We start from the raw sequence: 18,329 nt of genomic DNA, 5'->3' as shown, positions 1-18,329 counted from the left end.
AGATTAGCTTGCTGAAGAAGTTTAAATAAAAGATTTTTAGAATGTTGAACAAGTCAAATCTAAGTATCCTTAAAAAAATGATCTATTATTAAATTAAAGCATGTGATAAATTAACAAATTTATTATGACTTTTTTGTGATATAAATCATTTTAATAAAATTAAAAATATCTCTTAGAAATAAATTATTTTATAAATTATTTGAAATGAGTAAAAACATTAAAACTATTTAAAATAATATTATTCATTAATTCATTTAAGTACGACGTTTTAACTATTTATATATTCGTAGATTAATTTTTTTAGATATGAATTAAGTGTGCAATATTTAATATTTTTTGAGAGTTATATATTTATTTAATTAAAGCCAATAAATTTACAAAGTTTACTTATTCTTTTAAATTTTAGTAAAATGGAGAAAACATAAAGTTAAGGAGATAAGCAAAAAGAACCTTAGTCGGTCTCATTATGGTGTGAAATTTAATACATGATTAAGCAGATTTATTTGCATATAGTGAATATAAGAGGACAGTATTTTTATTCATGGATTTGTAAAAAACAGGTATGATATGGATACTGGAAAACATTATTTACTTAATAATGTTACAGGAGAGAAAAAGAGAGTTAATAAAACTGGAGAATACATAAAAAAATTTAATGTTAATTTGACTGGATAAGTTAATCATGATTAGAGAGTAGCTGCAGCAAACGGAGTATTATTTTAATTCAATTAAAATCAATTTAAATAGAATAGTTTCATAATTTATTTATTTAAAATAAATAAAAAGGATGCATAGTATATGCCTTTTAAAGTAAAGTCTAAAAATTATCAGTCTCAAAAAGCATTATATACTCCATAGAATGATAAATTTTAAGGATATACTTAATTTCCATGTCCAAGAACGCAACCATATCAGAATCAAAAATATGAATTTAAACTGAATAGAGAAAAGCGAAATTTTATTAAAAAGTGCGAAAGTTTAGTTAAATTTGATAACACTACTAATTCTAGTTTATTTAATTATGGAGGTGAAAAAGCCTAGAATTTAAAAGTATCGTTCATATCTCATTATTAGGAGAAAGATAACGACCTATTTGAAAAGTAGAAACAAAATTTACTTAAGACTTTGCAAAAACACTAGGATATAGAAAAAGAAAATTAAAGAGTAATAAAATTCTTAATTTATTTCATTTTTTTATGTGCGAATAATAAGGTTATTTCAATAAATTAATGTAATTTGATCACTAGAAAATGTATTTATTTATTTATTTATTTTAAATATTTATAAAAGAAACAAGAAGAAGAAAATGCAGAAAATAAATCAAGTAGAATTATAATTAGTTAGTAAGTTAGTTAGTTAATCAATTGTTTTAATTATTTAAATTAGAACAAAAAATGAAAGTAGATGATGTTATTAGCTAATAAAGATATACTTCAAAAGTCAAAAGTTTTAGTTAAAAGTCATTTGGATTCAACTCTATTACTCCTGATCTTTAAAGTTAATTCAACAACCACTCTACTTTAGAAAGCAAAAAGCTTCATAGTATAGATACTATGTTCTCTAAACTTGAAGGACTTTAAACAAAAACTTTCTAAAAAGAAATCAAGCTAAATTTCAATGAGCATTAGCAATCTGACCCAAACATAAAGACAATTAAAGAATTTAACTAAGACTTAGAAATTAATAGATTACTAAAGGATTAATAAGTAATTTTAAATTAATATTTATGAATTAAAAAAATGAATATAAAAATAGCTACCTGAAATAAAAGAAAAATCAACAGTTATTACAAAAGGAAGATTTGGTTTTAATTTAACTGGAGATAAAGTATTATACGATGCCGATAGAAAAATAGTTTTAAAGAGTAATCAATTATTTATAATTTAAAGTTTATTAATTAAATATTTAATATAATTTAGATTTCCCTGAATATTTCAATGAGAAAGTAGACACTAAAAAGCAAAGACTAAAAGAATAAAGAAGAGAATTACTCAAAAAAGTTATTGAAGAAATGCTAATTTATAATGAAAAAAATAAAATATGAAAAAATTTAAATTATCATAAAAATTTATAACAATTTAAACTAATTTTTAGTAATTTTAACAATAATTATCAATATGAATTTTGTTTATAATACTAAAAACATAAAATGTTAATTTTGAGTAAACATAATTTAATATAAAATATTTTTTTTTATTTTTATCAATAATTAAATCTTGACTTTGAGCTGCACCAGTTTAAAAAATATGAAAATAAATCTGATTACAAAAATACATTTAAATATATATGTATAAAATTTATTTTATTTTAGTCATTATCCTTTATATCCAATCTCTAATTCCTACTATATTTACAAGTATACATTTTAAATAGAAATAATGAATGTTACACTAACCTTTTTGTGATTTCTATTACTAAAAATAAATTTATAAATTCATATAATTTATTTTTTCTTTTTATCCACTTATAATGAATTAAATTTCCATAAATTGCTTCTCAATGTTTTTTTAAAAAAAGTAAATGATATAATAGATTGAATATTACAACAAATTGGAAGTAGTAATTATTGATTTTTTAATAAATATAATTTAAAATTTATTTTTACTAATATAAAAAGTTTATAAATTCTTCACTTTAATCTCATTAGGCTCTCTATATTGATCTGATGTATATTTAACTTATAAATATTATTATTATTAATATTTTCTATACATTTAACTTTTACTTTATTAAAAAAATTATTTTTCTAATAAAATTATCACCTACATTCATTCATTCATTTTATTTATAAACATTTTTTTTAGTTATTTTAACGTAATTTTAAACTAATATTTATTGAATGAATTATCCATTTTTTATAATTTAATATTTATTGAATGAATTATCAATTTTTTATAATTTAATATTTATTCTCATTTTTTCCTTATAAAACTTTTACTTGATAAAAACAGCTTATTTGTTTTGGTTTGTGATATTTTTAGCTATAAAAATCAATTTAAAACATTATAAATCTTTTTATTTATTTATTAGTATTTTATTTGATTTACTATTCTTTTTCTTTTTTATTGTACTTGTTTTTTTCCTCTAATATCTTTCTTAATTTAACTCATTGCTTTATTTTTCTATATTATTTTTATTATTTGTTAATTCATTTGTTATTATTTTAATTTTTTTTCTTCTATATTTAAAAAGTAGGAATTAAATTGCTGATTAAGGTACATCAGACTTATGCTCTGCTTTAGCAAATTGCACTAATCTCTCAAATTTGACACTTAATCTTAGGTTAAAATAGTTTATTTGTTAGGATTGTGATATTTTTCGTTATAAAAATTAATTTAATAAAATATAACTCTTTAATAAGTTTTTTAGTTTTTTATTTGATTTACAATTTCATTTTCTTTTTTATTGTACTTGCGTTTTATTTTTTTCCTTAACTAATTAATTATATTTTTCTTCAATATTTAAAAAGTGAAAATTAAATTGATGATCAAATTGCACCATGCTTAGGTTCTACTTTAGCAAAATTCACTAATCTCTCAAATTTGACACTTTATCTTCTGTAAAAATATATTATTTGTTTTGGATTGTGATACTTTATTTATAAAAATGAATTTAAAGCAATATAATTCTTTTAATTTGTTTATTAGAATTTTATTTGATTTACCTTTCTTTTTCTTTTTTATTGTATTTTTGTTTTTTTTCTTCTTCTATCTTTCTTAATTTAAGAAATTATTTTATTAAATTCATTTTTTATTATTTCATATTATTTCTTCATTTTTTAATTCTAATTAATTAATTCAATATGTTTTCTTCAATATTTAAAAAGTAAGAATTTAATTGGTGACTAAGGTGCATCAGATTTAGGTTCTGCTTTGGCCAATTGCATTAATCTCTCCTATTTGACTCTTAATCTTGCGTAAAAACAATTTATTTGTTTTGGATTGTGATATTTTTATTTATAAAAATGAATTTAAAACAACATAACTCTTTTAATTTGTTATTAAATATTTTATTTTATTTTTATTGTACATATGTTTTATTTTTTTTCTATCTTTCTTTTTTTAACTCATTTTTTATTTTTGACATTTGCTTTTATTATTTATTAATTTATTACTTATAATTTCATATTTTTTCTTCATTTTTTCCTACTAAATAATTAATTGATTATATATTTTCTTAAAATATTTAAAAAGTAGGAATTAAATTGGTGACTAAGGTGCCTCAGGTTTAGGCTCAGCTTTAGCAAATTGCATTAATCTCTCAAATTTGACACTTTATCTTAAGTAAAAACAGTTAATTTGTTTAGGATTGTTATATTTTTTCTTTTTCGTTTTTACTGTACTTGTATTTTTTTTATCCTTCTTAATTTAACTCATTTTTTTTATTTCTAAATTTGCTTTTATAATTTATTAATTCATATCTTATTTTTTCTTCATTTTTTCCTTCTAAATAACTAATTAATTATTTGTTTTTTCATCAATATTTAAAAAGTTGGAATTAAATTGGTGACTAAGGTGTATCATGCTTAGTTTCTGCTTTAGCAAATTGCCATAATCTCTCAAATATGAGACTTTATTTTGGGTAAAAATATTTTATTAGTTTTGGATTGTGATATTTTTAGTTATAAAAATGAATTTAAAACAAAAAATATAACTCTTTTAATTTGTTTATTTGCTTTTTATTTTATTTATTTATTTTTTTATTATTCTGCGAAAATTTTTTTTATAAATTAATTTTTAATTAAAAGATTTATTCTATTTTATTTTTTTTAGTAATTTGAACTAATTTATTTAATAGTGGAAACAAAATCAATAAACCATTATATTTGAAAGTAAAAAGCAAGTGTCTTAAATCAAAAAGATTAGTAGTCTTTAAAATAAATTTATTTGTTTGATAGACAAATGGTGAGAAAGGATGAATATATATTAAAATTTTGAATAAAAGAAAATAATATGTTTTATTATATAATTAGATAATTTAACTTAGAATATAAATAGATAGATAGATAGATAGATAGATAGATAGATAGATAGATAGATAGATAGAGAGATAGATAGATAGATAGATAGATAGATAGATAGATAGATAGATAGATAGATAGATAGATAGATAGATAGATAGATAGATAGATATATTTATTATTATTTTTATATTTATGAATATCATAGTGTTAAAAAATTTCTATTTATGTTAAGTAAAAATATTGAAAATATTTATAAAATGAAAATCAATATCAAATAATTAAATCAATTATAAAAATATCTTATAGATTTATTTATAATTTTAAAAAGTAAAATAAAGACGCTAACAGAAATTTTGTAATTAAATAAAATCATAAGTTATTTAATGAGCTAACATTTTATTCCCATTTAAATTCGAATTTATACTCATCCATCTCTTACTTTTCGAAGAAAGTTTTTATTTGTTAAACTCTACCCTCGAAAGATTTTTTGAAATCTTCTAAAATTTATTTTTTCCAAGAATTAGCACTCTTTTATCTATAGGTTTTAAAAGATTTTATTGCTTTTGTTAAATTAGGATTCTCCTCTAATACTTCTTGTTATTTATCGTTAGGTTTACCTCCTTTAGCTGGAGCAGGAGGAGCTTTTGCAGGAGGTGCCTTTTTAGCATCTTTTTTGGCTCCTCCTTTAGCCTTATCATCTTCTTAAATAGTAGTAAGTTTATACTCTATTTTTTTATCATCAAAACAGAAAGTTGTTAAGAGTATACCATCCCATACTTTTGATAATGATCTTTCACTGCTTGTATCAATTACTGTACCTTTTTGTTTCATTCTTAAAAGCACTTTAATATTTTCATGTTTCTTTTGGATATCATCATCTATTAAATTAATATAATTTAGTTATTTAAAAATATTTGTTTAAAAGTTATTTTTAAAAAATTTAATTTCTTTTTTTTTGAAATATCATTTTTATTTATTAAAATAACTAATTAATTACCTCCTGGCAGTTTCTTGAAATCTTCAAAAAGAACTTCAGAATCATAGTAAGTGAGCAAAAATTCAAAGTGGTTTAGAAGACTCTTAAAGAATTCATTTGATTCTACAAATCTTAAATCAAGTAAACTCTCTTTAAATTGTTTGCATGATTAAAAGTAGTTAGTGATTCTTTCTTTTTCTCTTTTAACCAAATCTATTAATTCTGGTTTGCATTATGGATTTGAAAGATTAGGGCGAAGCTGTTAGAGATGCTATTATTTTTTTTCTTAGTGCATATTTTACAGCTATGCAAACTCCTTCATTTAAATATCATCTATAAATATTTTGAAGAAAAAAGTAATTAATATTTTATTTTGCAAAAAAAAATTTTTTTTTTTAACAATATCTTACCTTTCAAATTTAAGTTAAAACTGTATCTAGCATTCATAGATTGAATTATCATTTCAGAAATATTTGTTGATAGTTAGGATAATTCTTCGCATGAATTTCTTAGATTTCTGCAAGATGAAATTCTAAATTCTTCTGCATTCTTACGATTGTTTTAGATATAATTCCTTAGGTAGTCTGGGCATTTATCTGCTCCAGTTAGGAACTTACTTTTGTCTCCTACATATATCTTCTGAGCTTCCAAAATGGTATTCTTTTCTATTTCTGTAACCCAATCCATAAATTTGTGAGGCTCTTTTTAAAAGAAAAGAGGTCCTATGAATTCAAGTTCAGCTTCTTTCCATATTAAATCTTATTCTTACTCAGTAGGATCCAAAACACAATCAAATTTTTTTTCAATATAAGTTACTCTTGGCATTTCTTGTACTTAAGAATCTGGCTTAAGTGCATCTAAATGAGTAGCGTACCTTCCTATGCATGTTCTCAGAGTCATTAAGGTTTATCTTACCCTCATTGCAAATAAGTCTTTAGAATTTTACTTTTTAGCTTCATCTAAGTGATATTATACATTTTTAATATTATCTTTGTACTCTGTATACATATTTCTTAATTAAGCTAGCAATCTAATAAATATTTGATATAAATATAGTTATAAATTTAATAATAGAATGCTTACTCATTAACTGCATCCTAAGCCTTTTCACATTTAGTCATTTCTGTCCTCATTCTTTCTTATACATATCTACGAGGTCTGCCATACTTTTTGCCAGTACCATCCTATAATTAAATTTAAAAGTTAGCTAAAAAGAATAAATAAATCTTAAAAATTACTTTAGCTGCCAATTCTTCAATTGCTATTACATATTATTTTTCAAAGGCTTCTAGTAACTCTGTTTTCTTTTAGTTAAGGTGTTTGAGTATTTCTGCAATGCTAATATTTCTTTTTTGTTTTTAACTGTTAAGCTAGTCATCTATTTCTTTCATCATTCCTTCATACCATTAAACCTCGTCCTTAGAATATTCTCCACCATCTTCAAATAGTTTACTTTCTTTTATAAAAGCCCTATTCTTCTATAGCAAGAATTCAACTTCTGCGTTTCCTAAAACAGTTAACTTTTCTTCAAGATCTCTAATTTCTTTAAATATTTAATTTATTAAATTTAATTTGATTATTAAATAAAAATCTCATAAAATTCTTATTTTTACTTTCTCCAAACTTAAAAGCGTTTTCCTTCACATGATTTTATATTCCTTACAGCTTTGCCAATGTAGTAGCTGAAGAAAGAGATTCTTTATAATTCTTTTACTCAACTTCGTGTTCTTAAAGATCCTCAAATGCTTATTCCATCAGGAAATTAAAATGTTCTGTCTGCAAATCGACTTTCTCTATAGTTGTCCTAGCATGCCTTTCGTATCGTTTTTTGTGTACTGTTATTTATGCAGATCTAATCTAATATATTTCAACTTCCATCTTTCCTTTCAATGGGTAGTGGGCTTTAAGTCTTTCATCCAAGATTAAAATTGAATTTTCGATCTAAAATTAAAATCAGTTTTTAAAATTATTTAGTTTTTATAATAAATTTTATTACAAAGTCCTTATCATTGCTTTTAGCCGAATCAATAACATCATTTTATAATTTAGAGATGTAGTCAAATAATTTTCTCTTACAATTTTCGATCAAATTTACCATGAAGTTTAACTCTACAACAACATTTTTCTTTTTTTAAAAATATTAAACTTTTATAAGTCATAGTTTTTTATTTATATATTGTGCTTACTTCCAAAATTATTCTTCCTTCAGGATCTACAGGAGGATCTGCTTTAAAATCAACAGGAATAATAGGTTTTTCTTCTTCTAAAACAGGTATTTCAAATGTACTAACTTATTCTGGTACCTTAGCGTTTTTAGCAGCAGGAGCAGGTTGCTATGCTTTTTTATCGTCTTTTTTATTTCCTGTAGCTGCAGCAGGTACAGGCTCAGGTGGTTTTAATTCTTATTACTAAGGAGCTTCAGCTACTTCTTCTTTTTTCTCCTCTTCTTAAATCTCATAAAATCCTTAATTTTAAATAAATTAAAATCAATTTAAATAAATTTGAATTATCTTTCATTAAAATATTTGTTTTAATTATTAATTATATAAAGTAATAAAAATTTCAATTATTATATTAAACTTTTAAAATTTAATTTTTAAATAATTAAAAAAATAAAAACTTACTTTTAGCTATTTCTTCGACTGAGTAAGCAACTACATACTAGTTTTAGGTAACAGAAGATGTAAATTATTCAACTTGCTCTATACCTATTTATTCTATTGCAGTCTTTAGTCTTTGCTCAGCTTCTGCAGCTGCCTTTTTAGGGTCTCCTGCTTTTTTAGGAGGAGGCTTTTTAGGAGGAGCACCTCCTTTTTTGGCAGCAGCAGCTTCTTAGGCAGCTTTATATTCCTCTATTTCTTTCATCTTATCTTCTCTTTCAATTAGTTTTTAAGCCTTTTCTGTAGCTCTTTTTAAGTTTCTTTGTTCTAATTCTTACTTTTTGGAAACATCGTGTAGCTCAAAGAATTGAGCAACAGCTTTTTCAAAGCCAGCATAAAGGTTTAAAATAAATGTTGGATGCTCTTTTGCTAGAGATTAGTTTTTATCATGGAAATCTCTGTATTCATTTTCTATTTCATCAATTTTCTTGAAACAAGTATCTAATACTTCATTTAATTTTGGATGGTGTAGAGCCATCTTCATTTCTACTTTAATTTTTTCAAATTCATCATTTAGCTGAATGAGTTTTTCATCATTTTCATCAGCAATATTTGCCTTTTTTAATTCATATTCAAAATTCATTTTAGTGTAATTTTTTTTATTTTCATCATTTTTTTCTCCTATATTCTTAAAGAACTTGCCTATATTATTGACTAACTCATTCTATTTAAAATCACTTTCTTCAACAAATTTTATGGCCTTAGTAAGAAGATCTCTGCTATCTTCGTAAAGTTTATTAGATATTGAAATACACTCAAGTTCAATTAAGCTACTTAGATCTTATGTATTTAAATGCCCTACATACCTAAATTTTACAATATTAAATTTCAACATAAAACAAAATAAAATCGCTTTAAATTACTCTAGTCGATCATGTAATTAATTTATTCTATCAATAGAGTGTTATTTTGCTTCTTCACTTTCTTTTATTAAAGCTTCAAATCTTGCATCTAATATTTCCTAAGCTTGCTCGTGGAAATTCTTAGTATCTTCTATCCATTTTTCTACATAAGCCTTGCTAATATTTAAGATATCAAGTTTATCCAACTTTTAAATAAAGCTGTTTCTTTTGTTATAAATAGTAACATGCTGTCTCTTGAGTTCTTCGTATAATTGAATTCTTTTATCAGGATTTACATATTCCATCTTTTTAATATCCACCATAAATTCTTCAAAAGCAGCATCATGTTTAAGTTTTCTCCATCTTTTATCGACTTAATTTTATCTTTAAACAAAAGCCTTTTCAAATAAAATTTGATTGAAATATTTTTAAAAACATTTAAATATTACTTCAAAGGATTCCTTTTATTGTTATTTTATTTTAGCAATATAATCATCATTTTCTATTCTTTTTTATGCAACAATTTATTCAAACTCTTTCCTTTTAATCTTCAAAAAAAAAAAAACGATCAGATATTTATAAAAATATTAAATTGAATCAAAGCTTTACATCCACTAAAACTTTAACCTGAGGTTCTAACTCAAAAGCAATATCGATAAGTGTAAATTCTAATTTATCACAAAAGAATTTTAAATTCTTTTCCCTTTCTTTTTCTAAATCTTCAAGACGGTTATCGAGATTATCTACTTTGTTTTCCTTTTTAATTCCACATTCCTTTTGAATTTAAAATAATATCAATATTCTATCTGTAAAGTAACTATAGTCAATTAATTTTAAAATTTTTGCAGCAATTTGCAATTTATTTGCTTATTAAATTCTATTATTTATCCATGTAAAATATTTTAATGCTTTAATTTATATGCTTTGAATTGATATGTTTTTTTTTTATGGTTTGGTGACATTTAATAATTTTTTTTTTCTAAATAATATGAGAATTAGTTAGTTACCACAACTATTTGGTTAATTTCATCTAACAAATCTTTTTCCCTTTTAAGCAGTTCTTGATCTGAAAATTTATCGAAATATGCGTTCAATTCCTTATCATGCTAGATAAAATAATCTTCAATATCATGCTTGATTTCAGTGTAACTGTCAACAACATCGTTTGAAAGAGATTCTGTCCACTTTTCAAAATCATTTAAAGTTTTTATATGTCTATCACGCCTAGATTCACGCTATTTTTAAATCATTTCCTAAGTTCTAGGATGTGTAAATGGTTTAGAGAAATTAGAGAGAGCAATAACTTCGCTTTCAATTGTCATATCTTTAATTGGGTTGAGTTTTTCATTCATCTTTTCAATTCGTGCTTACTTTAACAATTCTTTACCAGTATTCACAAAAACACGAGTTGAATCTATTTTTTTTCGCTCTTTGACTAGTTAACTATGTAAATCTGTTGTGGCCTTGAATTGCATCATGGTTAATTTATCTAAATTTTGAGACTAGCGCTAAGTCCCTGTAAAAGTTTTCATGCTAATATAATTTTTAATCTTATAATGATTTGACGAATTCTATCTATTGAATTTATGCAATTGAAATGATCTATTTAATTTAAGTGACTTATTAATTATTATAAAAAAAAGAAGATAACTTTTTTATGTCTGTCAAATTTTTTAATTTCATAAATTTTAAATTATTTTACAAAACAAATAAAATAATATGAATTTATTATAATTAATTAGTTTTAATAAAACATTTATCATTTTTGAAATTAGTTTTTTTTAAAATAGATATATTCAATTTTATTTAATTCAAGCTTAAATTATTATATAATTACAAAAAAATATTCTAAGAACATTCATATTATATATTTAATTTAAACTTCAAAAAAATAAAAAGTATTAATCACAAAAATAATAACTAAAGAAATGTTAGCATAAGCAAAAATATTTTTTTAATTTGTTTAAAATAAATTTAAATTAAAACATCATTATTAATATGTTAAGATAGATGAAATAAAATAAAAAGCAAAATAGTTACTTCCTGAATAATATAGTTAAATGAAAAAAATTCACATATGGAAATGCGAAAATACAAAAACATCGTTGGAATAAAAAATAGAGGAATGCTTAAATATGTGTATTTATTCGTTTGTAAGGTTATTTGCTTTAAATAAAAGTAGATATGAAATATTAGTTAAAGCATTGAACTCATAAAAATAAGATAACAATTACAAAAAATACTAAGACATTGTTAATTTTTGCGCTGGTACTATTGAACAAGTTTATAATGATCCTTTACTAGATGCAGTATACGATTCAACATAAGAGAAGTATTCTGAAATTTTATTTGATTTATTAAAAAATTATATATCAACAAATCATAAACTTGATAATTTTAACGAAATAATAAATGCTATGGAATAATATTTCTAAATAAACTTGCTTATATAAGATCATAATTATGACTTAAAAATAGATAAATAAATTGATTTATTATTTTTTGAATACAATGAGTATTATTATATAGCTGTACAAACAGAAAAAATGCACCCTGAAATGAAAAATTTAATATAAGTTAAATAAGAAGATAAAATTTAAGTAGTGTATACACCAGACAAGATAAGTGCTAAATGTACTTTTGTTTTATTTTAGCTTTCTGACTGTTTTTCTGAAGCAAAAATATCAGAAAATAATGATGAATGTGAAGTAATTGAAAAAAAATATGTTAAAATTACTTTCGAAATCGAATAGTTGATTTAAAGCTTTTTATATGATATTATCAAAAAAATAATATAAAAAAATGAAGAATTAATACAAATACAAGAAGGAATTAACTAAAATTTGAGTAAACAAGAATTGAAGAATATTATATCTTAAATATAGGAAAGTAAAGAATACAAAAATTACTACGAATAATATTTAAATTTAGATGAAATTAGATAAGATATTTCAAAAAATTGCAAAATTACTTTCCTTGAGGACAAAAAGTGTAAGCTAATATATAATCAATATCATATAATAGAAAAAATTAAATAATTTTAAAATAATAAATAATTTCTCTGTAAATGTTAAACTCAATTAGTAGAAGTTTTCTATAAAAATTTATAATTATGCAACCATTGCTTCAAAAAAAAATTCCTATCTTATATTTGAATAAAAAATATATCAAAGAGGGAGCATAATTTTAATTAAAGATAAATAAATAAAAATATACTTTTGGAAATATATTTCATAAACAAAAATTTGCTTGTGCCGTCTTTATAGCTGATTGTAATGATATTTAATTCAATAAAAATATTATTTTTTCATTAAATCTATCAAAAGATGAGAAAATAAATTTTATAAAAATTTACTAATTTATTCATAAATATAAAATATAAAATTTAATTTTTCTCATTTTTTTTGTCTTATTTTAGAAGCAATAAAAGCCTAAGAATTTTCTGTCTGTTTTTATAAAATTGAATTTTAAATTATCCCATTTTTTTACAAGTTTTTAATCTTAGACATTTAACTATCTAACAGATTTATATTACCTAATATATCATATTTTTCATATCTCCATTTTGGTTTTCTCAGTTAATCTTATAAATTATAATGCAAAGTATTGCTGTTTTAGTCTTCTTTTATTTCTCTTTCACTTTAGTTTGTATTATTAGCTAATTTGAATAGAGCTTGAGTTGGCTATTTTTATTGATACTATTAAGATATTTAATTTGTAAAATGATGGACGTTTTAGCTTATATGATCTTAATTTAAATTATTTATCTAATATTATACAAATGCATTTTCTTTTAATTGATCTATTTAATTCAGAGCATTAATATCTTCACTTATCTCGTCATGAATTTATTTTTCATTTTAAATTTTTGATTAAAGATGACATTTATTTATAATTATTGTATCTTTGAATGGAGTTTAAACTGATGAGGATCTCGTCTTTTAATTTAAAACTTTAGTTTGTTATTAATTTTTGATTCCTTTTTATTCTTAAATATTCTAATTAATATTTATCTAATTTTAAGATTATGACCTTGTTAGTATTTTTTAATTTCGCTCACCAATAAAATAATTTGTGATATATTATTATTATTTCACCAAATTTTATTTTTGTTTGTTTTGAGATTAATAAACTTTTATTAATTAATATTTATTTTTATCAAGAACACTATTTTAAACTTGAATTTATTTATCTAATTAATTTTTGATTTTATCTTATTATTACTTATCTTAATCATAAATATCTTCTTATTACTAATCAAAGCACATTTCTTATGGCTGTTAAATTTCTAAATTATTACTTTAGCTTTACTTCTTTTCTTGTTAGAAGGAATCACTAATAGATTTTCTTGAAGTTGGAGGATTATAAGAATAATACCTATATAAACCCTTTTCAGGAGAGGCTTCTGTTTTAACAGTTGGAATCATAGAAAAGTAGTTTATTCCCTTTTTTTAGCTTTGGATGCTTTTATTAAGAGATAAGTTATGCTATAATTCTTTAATAGAATTAGCGCTAACTGCTCTTCTTCTTTTTTATATTACTTTATCAGGACTCTATATAACTTGTTCTTTTTCTCTCATAATCTACAAATAATCAATTTTAGATCTGTCTGATTTTGGCTTTTAAGCTTAGTGACATTTAATTTTAAAGTGTATAGATGACTATTCATAAATTATTTATCTATATTAATTCAAAAGCTAATCTCTTGTTTCATTTTTTAATGTAGAGACAGACTTGGATCTTTGCTCTTTGCTATACTATTAATCATTAACATGATTTTGTTCATTAGCTAATTTGCTGGATAGTTCCTGATTATTTATCTCCTCTTAAGCATTCATGTTGATAAATTTATCTGTTTCGTACTAATTGAATTATTTTGCATAATGTTACATTTCAATATTAACTTCTTTTTGGTTTTTTCTTATACTTGTATCTTTGAACTCTTTATTGAACATCCCAGATAATCCTTTTTACAGGCTTTGTCTATGATATTTTAAGTCATAATTTAGAACTTTTTAAAGCATATGAATACTATCTTATTGCTATTCTTACTGCTCAAATTTCTATTAAACTAATTTAAAATTATTTTGCTTTTGCTTTAAATCTACTTGCTAATTATTTGACTTAGCTGGAGAAATACTCTTTGAACCAAAATTAATTTAGTGATAATCAGTTTCTTCATTACTTTATTTCTTAATAGCTTCAATACAGAAATCAAATAAATTGTCAGTAGATGCCAACAAATATTATTTATATTATCTGTATTGTTGGACAATCGTCTGTGATCGTTGATCAAATGTTTTTTTTTTCTTTTCTAGTCTTTCATATAAATACTGTCTAGTGTAATCGTCTTACATAATTCTAATGTTAAAATTCTTATTTTTAATTACTATCAGCTAACCTTAAAAAGATGTGCATTTAACTGAAAATGTTCTATCTTATTTCATTAGAAAATCTTCTTCCCCGAACATTTCGAAAGGAGTTAAAATAGACATCTAATTATAAATATGATATTTATTTAATTTTTAAAAAATTATACTTTAAAATAGCTTTCGTTAATTCTTTTAAATCATCAAAAAATAAAATAAAATAAAGTAGAAAGAAAAAGAATTTGAAAAAGTAAATATACCTTTATAGGTAATGCTTCTATTGACTTTTAACTGCCATGAACTTAATTTAACTAATCAACGATATTTTGTTCTTTAAATTCATCTAAATTTAAATCTTTTGATTCCTAGTCGCGATTGAACTCAAATATTTTATATGTCTTAAAAATAAAATAAGAAAAATAACATATAAAAGAGAATTAAATTTACTGTAAACTCCCCTTGATTTACAATATAAACATTATCACAAGCATCTCCTTCTTTGAATATGACCTATCCTCTGTTAAATTTAACTTTCTAACTATTTAAATAAAGCTATTTAAGTAAGTTTTTGTTCCATCCTTAAAAAATGTGGAGATTAGCTAATAATGATATCTCTTAATCAAGTAGCTTTTCTTCAATATCTTTTAGAATTTTAGTAAAGTCTTCTTTCTCTAAAATGGCAAACTAACAATTTTCATGGCAAACAATAGTAGCTAATCTAGGTTTATTATTAAGTAAAGCTAACTCTCCAAATGCATTGCCTGCTTCTATTTCTTTCACACAAATCATTAAATGAGTATTTTTAGGAGTATATAATTCAATGTTTTCGTTCCCGTTATTACTGAGAAAAGCATTATTTATTTTCTTTGGCCTAGAAAATTTTTATCTTAGCTAAATAAAATAATCATCTGGGTCAAATTTTTTCTCGTTTGGAGTATTTTGCCCATTATGATTTTGGGCATTTTCATCCTTTGCAAATTTACTTTATTTTCTTGACATAACAATACTGTATTTTATAAATTAATATAATTAATTCCTATTGTAATATATTTAGTTTATTGAAATTACTCTTCATTATGTTAATCTCTTTAATTAGCTGCTTGATGAGAGTGGTTTCCAAAAATCTTAGGTGAATCATTAATATTTGTTTATTAGTTAGGATCTTTTATATATACACCTACTTTTCCTGAAAGAATTAAGTAGAATTTTGTTCCTCTTTCATCTATTTTATGTTAATTGTTATTATTAATTGTATCTTGAGCATTTAACTTAGATACCTATTTCAAATACTTTCTAGCCTTTTTCCATAGCTTCGTACTTCATGTGTTTGCAACATTTCTGTAATACTTTTTTAAAATGTAAGTTATCTCTATACACTTAGTTTATTTTTAAATTTACCCTTTTCTCTTCCTTATTCTACATATCTATCAAAAAATTAAATTTGCTGAGTTGCATAGATTAAGCGTTTTAAATCTTATATTGTCCTTTAATCAGGTTTTTTTTGCAAGACTTCAACGATATCCTTTAAACCATAAAATTATAAAAAATGAAATCTAAGCAATCTTATTGTAAAATACCTAAATAGAGTTTACATTATTGTTTTCTTTCATGTTTATGATAATCTGTATTAATAATTAAAAATAAAAAAAAATTTATTGAATATTTTAATTAATCAATAATATTTATTGGTATTTTTTAATTAAAAATTAACCATACATATTAATTCAAACATAAAAAATATATTTTTTATACAAATATTCCATTTTCAAATTATTGATTTAAAAGGATAAAAATTATTACTTATAAGTTTAGAATACTTAATAATTAATTTAGATATATTATAGATCTCTTTAATAAGGAAGACAATAGTATAATAATTATTTTTTGATTAGGAGGAGAGCACTTGAAATCAACTTTATTTTTTCTTATCAAAAAGTTCTTAATGATTTTTGAATAAGGAGATAAAAAAATAAAAAATAATTTTTTTTACACCTGCCTTATTTAATATATTGCATAATAACTTTGTATATATTTAAAATTATGCATTAAATATAATTTTTAATCTTAAATATTTACTTACTAAACTTTTAAATAATACAAAATTTATTTATTTATTTATCAATCTAACCAGCCATCAATATTTAAAAGAAGGACTAAGAAAATTTAATATTATTAATTAAATATTACATTTTTATAGTGATAATAAATATTATTAATTTGAGATAATATAGTTATAAATTTATTTGGATCACTTTATTTATTGAATGTATTGAATTTATTTATTCATGATATCATTTTATGTTTGGATTGTTCAGTTTCTATTTTAAAAGATAAATAATTTTGTAATATCGTAATTAGTTTTGATAAATCACTGAATCTTAAAACAAAATAATAAGAAATAACTAATACTATATTGCTTTAATTTCTGATTTTACTCTTTAAAAATATTCTGAAATTAGCAACAACAAAATTATATAGCTCATATAAAAACAAACAATTCAACAAGTTTACTTTAGAAAAAACACATCATTCTTGTATGAAATAAGCAATAAAATCCTAATCAAATAGTAAAATTATACTATATTATTGTTTTTATGATAACAATTGTTCAACTAAGAAAATAGTATTAATAGCTATTTTGATCTGAATATAAATGATCCAGATTTAGACTATTTAGATGAAGACTTTTTTAAATTCCTTGAGAAAAATAGAGGCCTGATAAATAAATTTAATCAGAATTACCCTTCTTGGAGAAATTAAAGCCATAAACGTTCTGATTCTTAAAAAAGATTTGCATAAATACCCTCTAAACTTTCTAAGCTCTAAAATAGTAATAATATAAACTTACCTCCTAAACTAACAACACCAAGTAGCTCAACAAATACTTCAAGCTAAAATTCTTCCGTGAGCTCTGCTTACAAAAGAATACCATCTTGTGGAAATATTTCACGTAATTTTAAAATAAAAATAAAAAAGTTTTAGTTAAATAAAATATTTCAAACAAAAATAAAAAAACTACTTAATCTCTACTAAATTTTAATTTTTTTTAAATAGTTAACGAATCGAAATCAACAACTTTCTTTCGTAAACCTACAAAAACTAATTTACCTGCAATATAGTTACAACAATAAAATAAAATAAATGATGAAAATTATTAAGAAAAATCAGAATAACAAGAAGGTATTTCTAAGTTAAAAAGTAAATAAATAAAAATACTTTCTATTTAAAATTTTACTAAATATCAAATTATAAAAAAAAGCAAAAAGGGAAGAAGTGAGGCCTTAAGTTTAATGTAAAGCTTGGGGCATATATAAAGATGAAGATGCTTCTTTTATCTAAGGAGAAAACACATATGAAATAAGGGAAATGGCTTCAATAACAAAAATAATGACTTGCTTAGTCTCTTTAAAGTTAGCTAAAAAGTTTGACATAAATGTTTCAGAAATTTATTTTAGTGTCTCTAAAACAGCAGTAATGAATTAATTAATATTTAATTCTACTATTATATATGGTAAAATA

General features: G+C 22.1%; 5 protein-coding genes across 5 annotated transcripts in view; 3 read left to right on the top strand and 2 right to left on the bottom strand. All coding sequences in view use genetic code 6, as the record gives it.

The window, feature by feature from the left end:
* The first annotated feature begins 331 nt into the window (after window positions 1-331).
* On the top strand, window positions 332-2,087 carry TTHERM_00924270 (hypothetical protein). The gene is made up of 7 exons (XM_001021208.2): window positions 332-469; window positions 561-711; window positions 787-1,164; window positions 1,291-1,324; window positions 1,387-1,706; window positions 1,756-1,864; window positions 1,920-2,087. The coding sequence occupies exons 1-7, from the start codon at window positions 411-413 to the stop codon at window positions 2,042-2,044; spliced, it is 1,176 nt and encodes a 391-aa protein (XP_001021208.1). The 5' UTR covers window positions 332-410; the 3' UTR covers window positions 2,045-2,087.
* A 3,245-nt stretch (window positions 2,088-5,332) lies between these two features.
* TTHERM_00924250 (hypothetical protein) lies at window positions 5,333-10,973 on the bottom strand (the record flags this gene model as incomplete). The annotated part of the gene is made up of 13 exons (XM_001021206.2): window positions 5,333-5,841; window positions 5,961-6,272; window positions 6,350-6,969; window positions 7,023-7,123; window positions 7,178-7,482; window positions 7,553-7,880; window positions 7,936-8,064; window positions 8,126-8,403; window positions 8,564-9,405; window positions 9,463-9,839; window positions 9,891-9,989; window positions 10,051-10,215; window positions 10,449-10,973. 13 exons carry the CDS (start codon window positions 10,971-10,973, stop codon window positions 5,333-5,335), a joined length of 4,590 nt encoding a protein of 1,529 aa, XP_001021206.2.
* Window positions 10,974-11,501: 528 nt separating this feature from the next.
* On the top strand, window positions 11,502-12,596 carry TTHERM_00924240 (hypothetical protein; the record flags this gene model as incomplete). Its single annotated transcript, XM_001021205.2, has 2 exons — window positions 11,502-12,432; window positions 12,526-12,596. 2 exons carry the CDS (start codon window positions 11,502-11,504, stop codon window positions 12,594-12,596), a joined length of 1,002 nt encoding a protein of 333 aa, XP_001021205.2.
* A 240-nt stretch (window positions 12,597-12,836) lies between these two features.
* Window positions 12,837-16,444, bottom strand: TTHERM_00924230 (cyclic nucleotide-binding domain protein; the record flags this gene model as incomplete). The annotated part of the gene is made up of 7 exons (XM_001021204.2): window positions 16,388-16,444; window positions 16,209-16,332; window positions 16,088-16,156; window positions 15,879-16,032; window positions 15,258-15,816; window positions 15,071-15,208; window positions 12,837-14,936 (listed from the first exon to the last, which is right to left on the bottom strand). Exons 1-7 carry the CDS (start codon window positions 16,418-16,420, stop codon window positions 12,837-12,839), a joined length of 3,177 nt encoding a protein of 1,058 aa, XP_001021204.2. The 5' UTR covers window positions 16,421-16,444.
* Window positions 16,445-17,346: 902 nt separating this feature from the next.
* The window catches only part of TTHERM_00923230 (D-alanyl-D-alanine carboxypeptidase family protein), a gene marked incomplete at both ends in the record, with an annotated part of 2,111 nt that continues 1,128 nt past the window's right edge, over window positions 17,347-18,329 (top strand). Inside the window, 4 exons of the mRNA XM_001021203.3 lie at window positions 17,347-17,377; window positions 17,428-17,760; window positions 17,865-18,008; window positions 18,070-18,281. Of these exons, the coding sequence (XP_001021203.3) occupies window positions 17,347-17,377; window positions 17,428-17,760; window positions 17,865-18,008; window positions 18,070-18,281 (720 nt within the window). The remainder of the gene's footprint in view (window positions 17,378-17,427; window positions 17,761-17,864; window positions 18,009-18,069; window positions 18,282-18,329) is intronic.

Source organism: Tetrahymena thermophila (assembly GCF_000189635.1).
Source record: "Tetrahymena thermophila SB210 genomic scaffold scf_8254550, whole genome shotgun sequence".
NCBI lineage: Eukaryota > Ciliophora > Oligohymenophorea > Hymenostomatida > Tetrahymenidae > Tetrahymena > Tetrahymena thermophila.
Note: the sequence above shows the minus strand (reverse complement) of the source record. Positions and strands in the feature narration are given on the sequence as shown.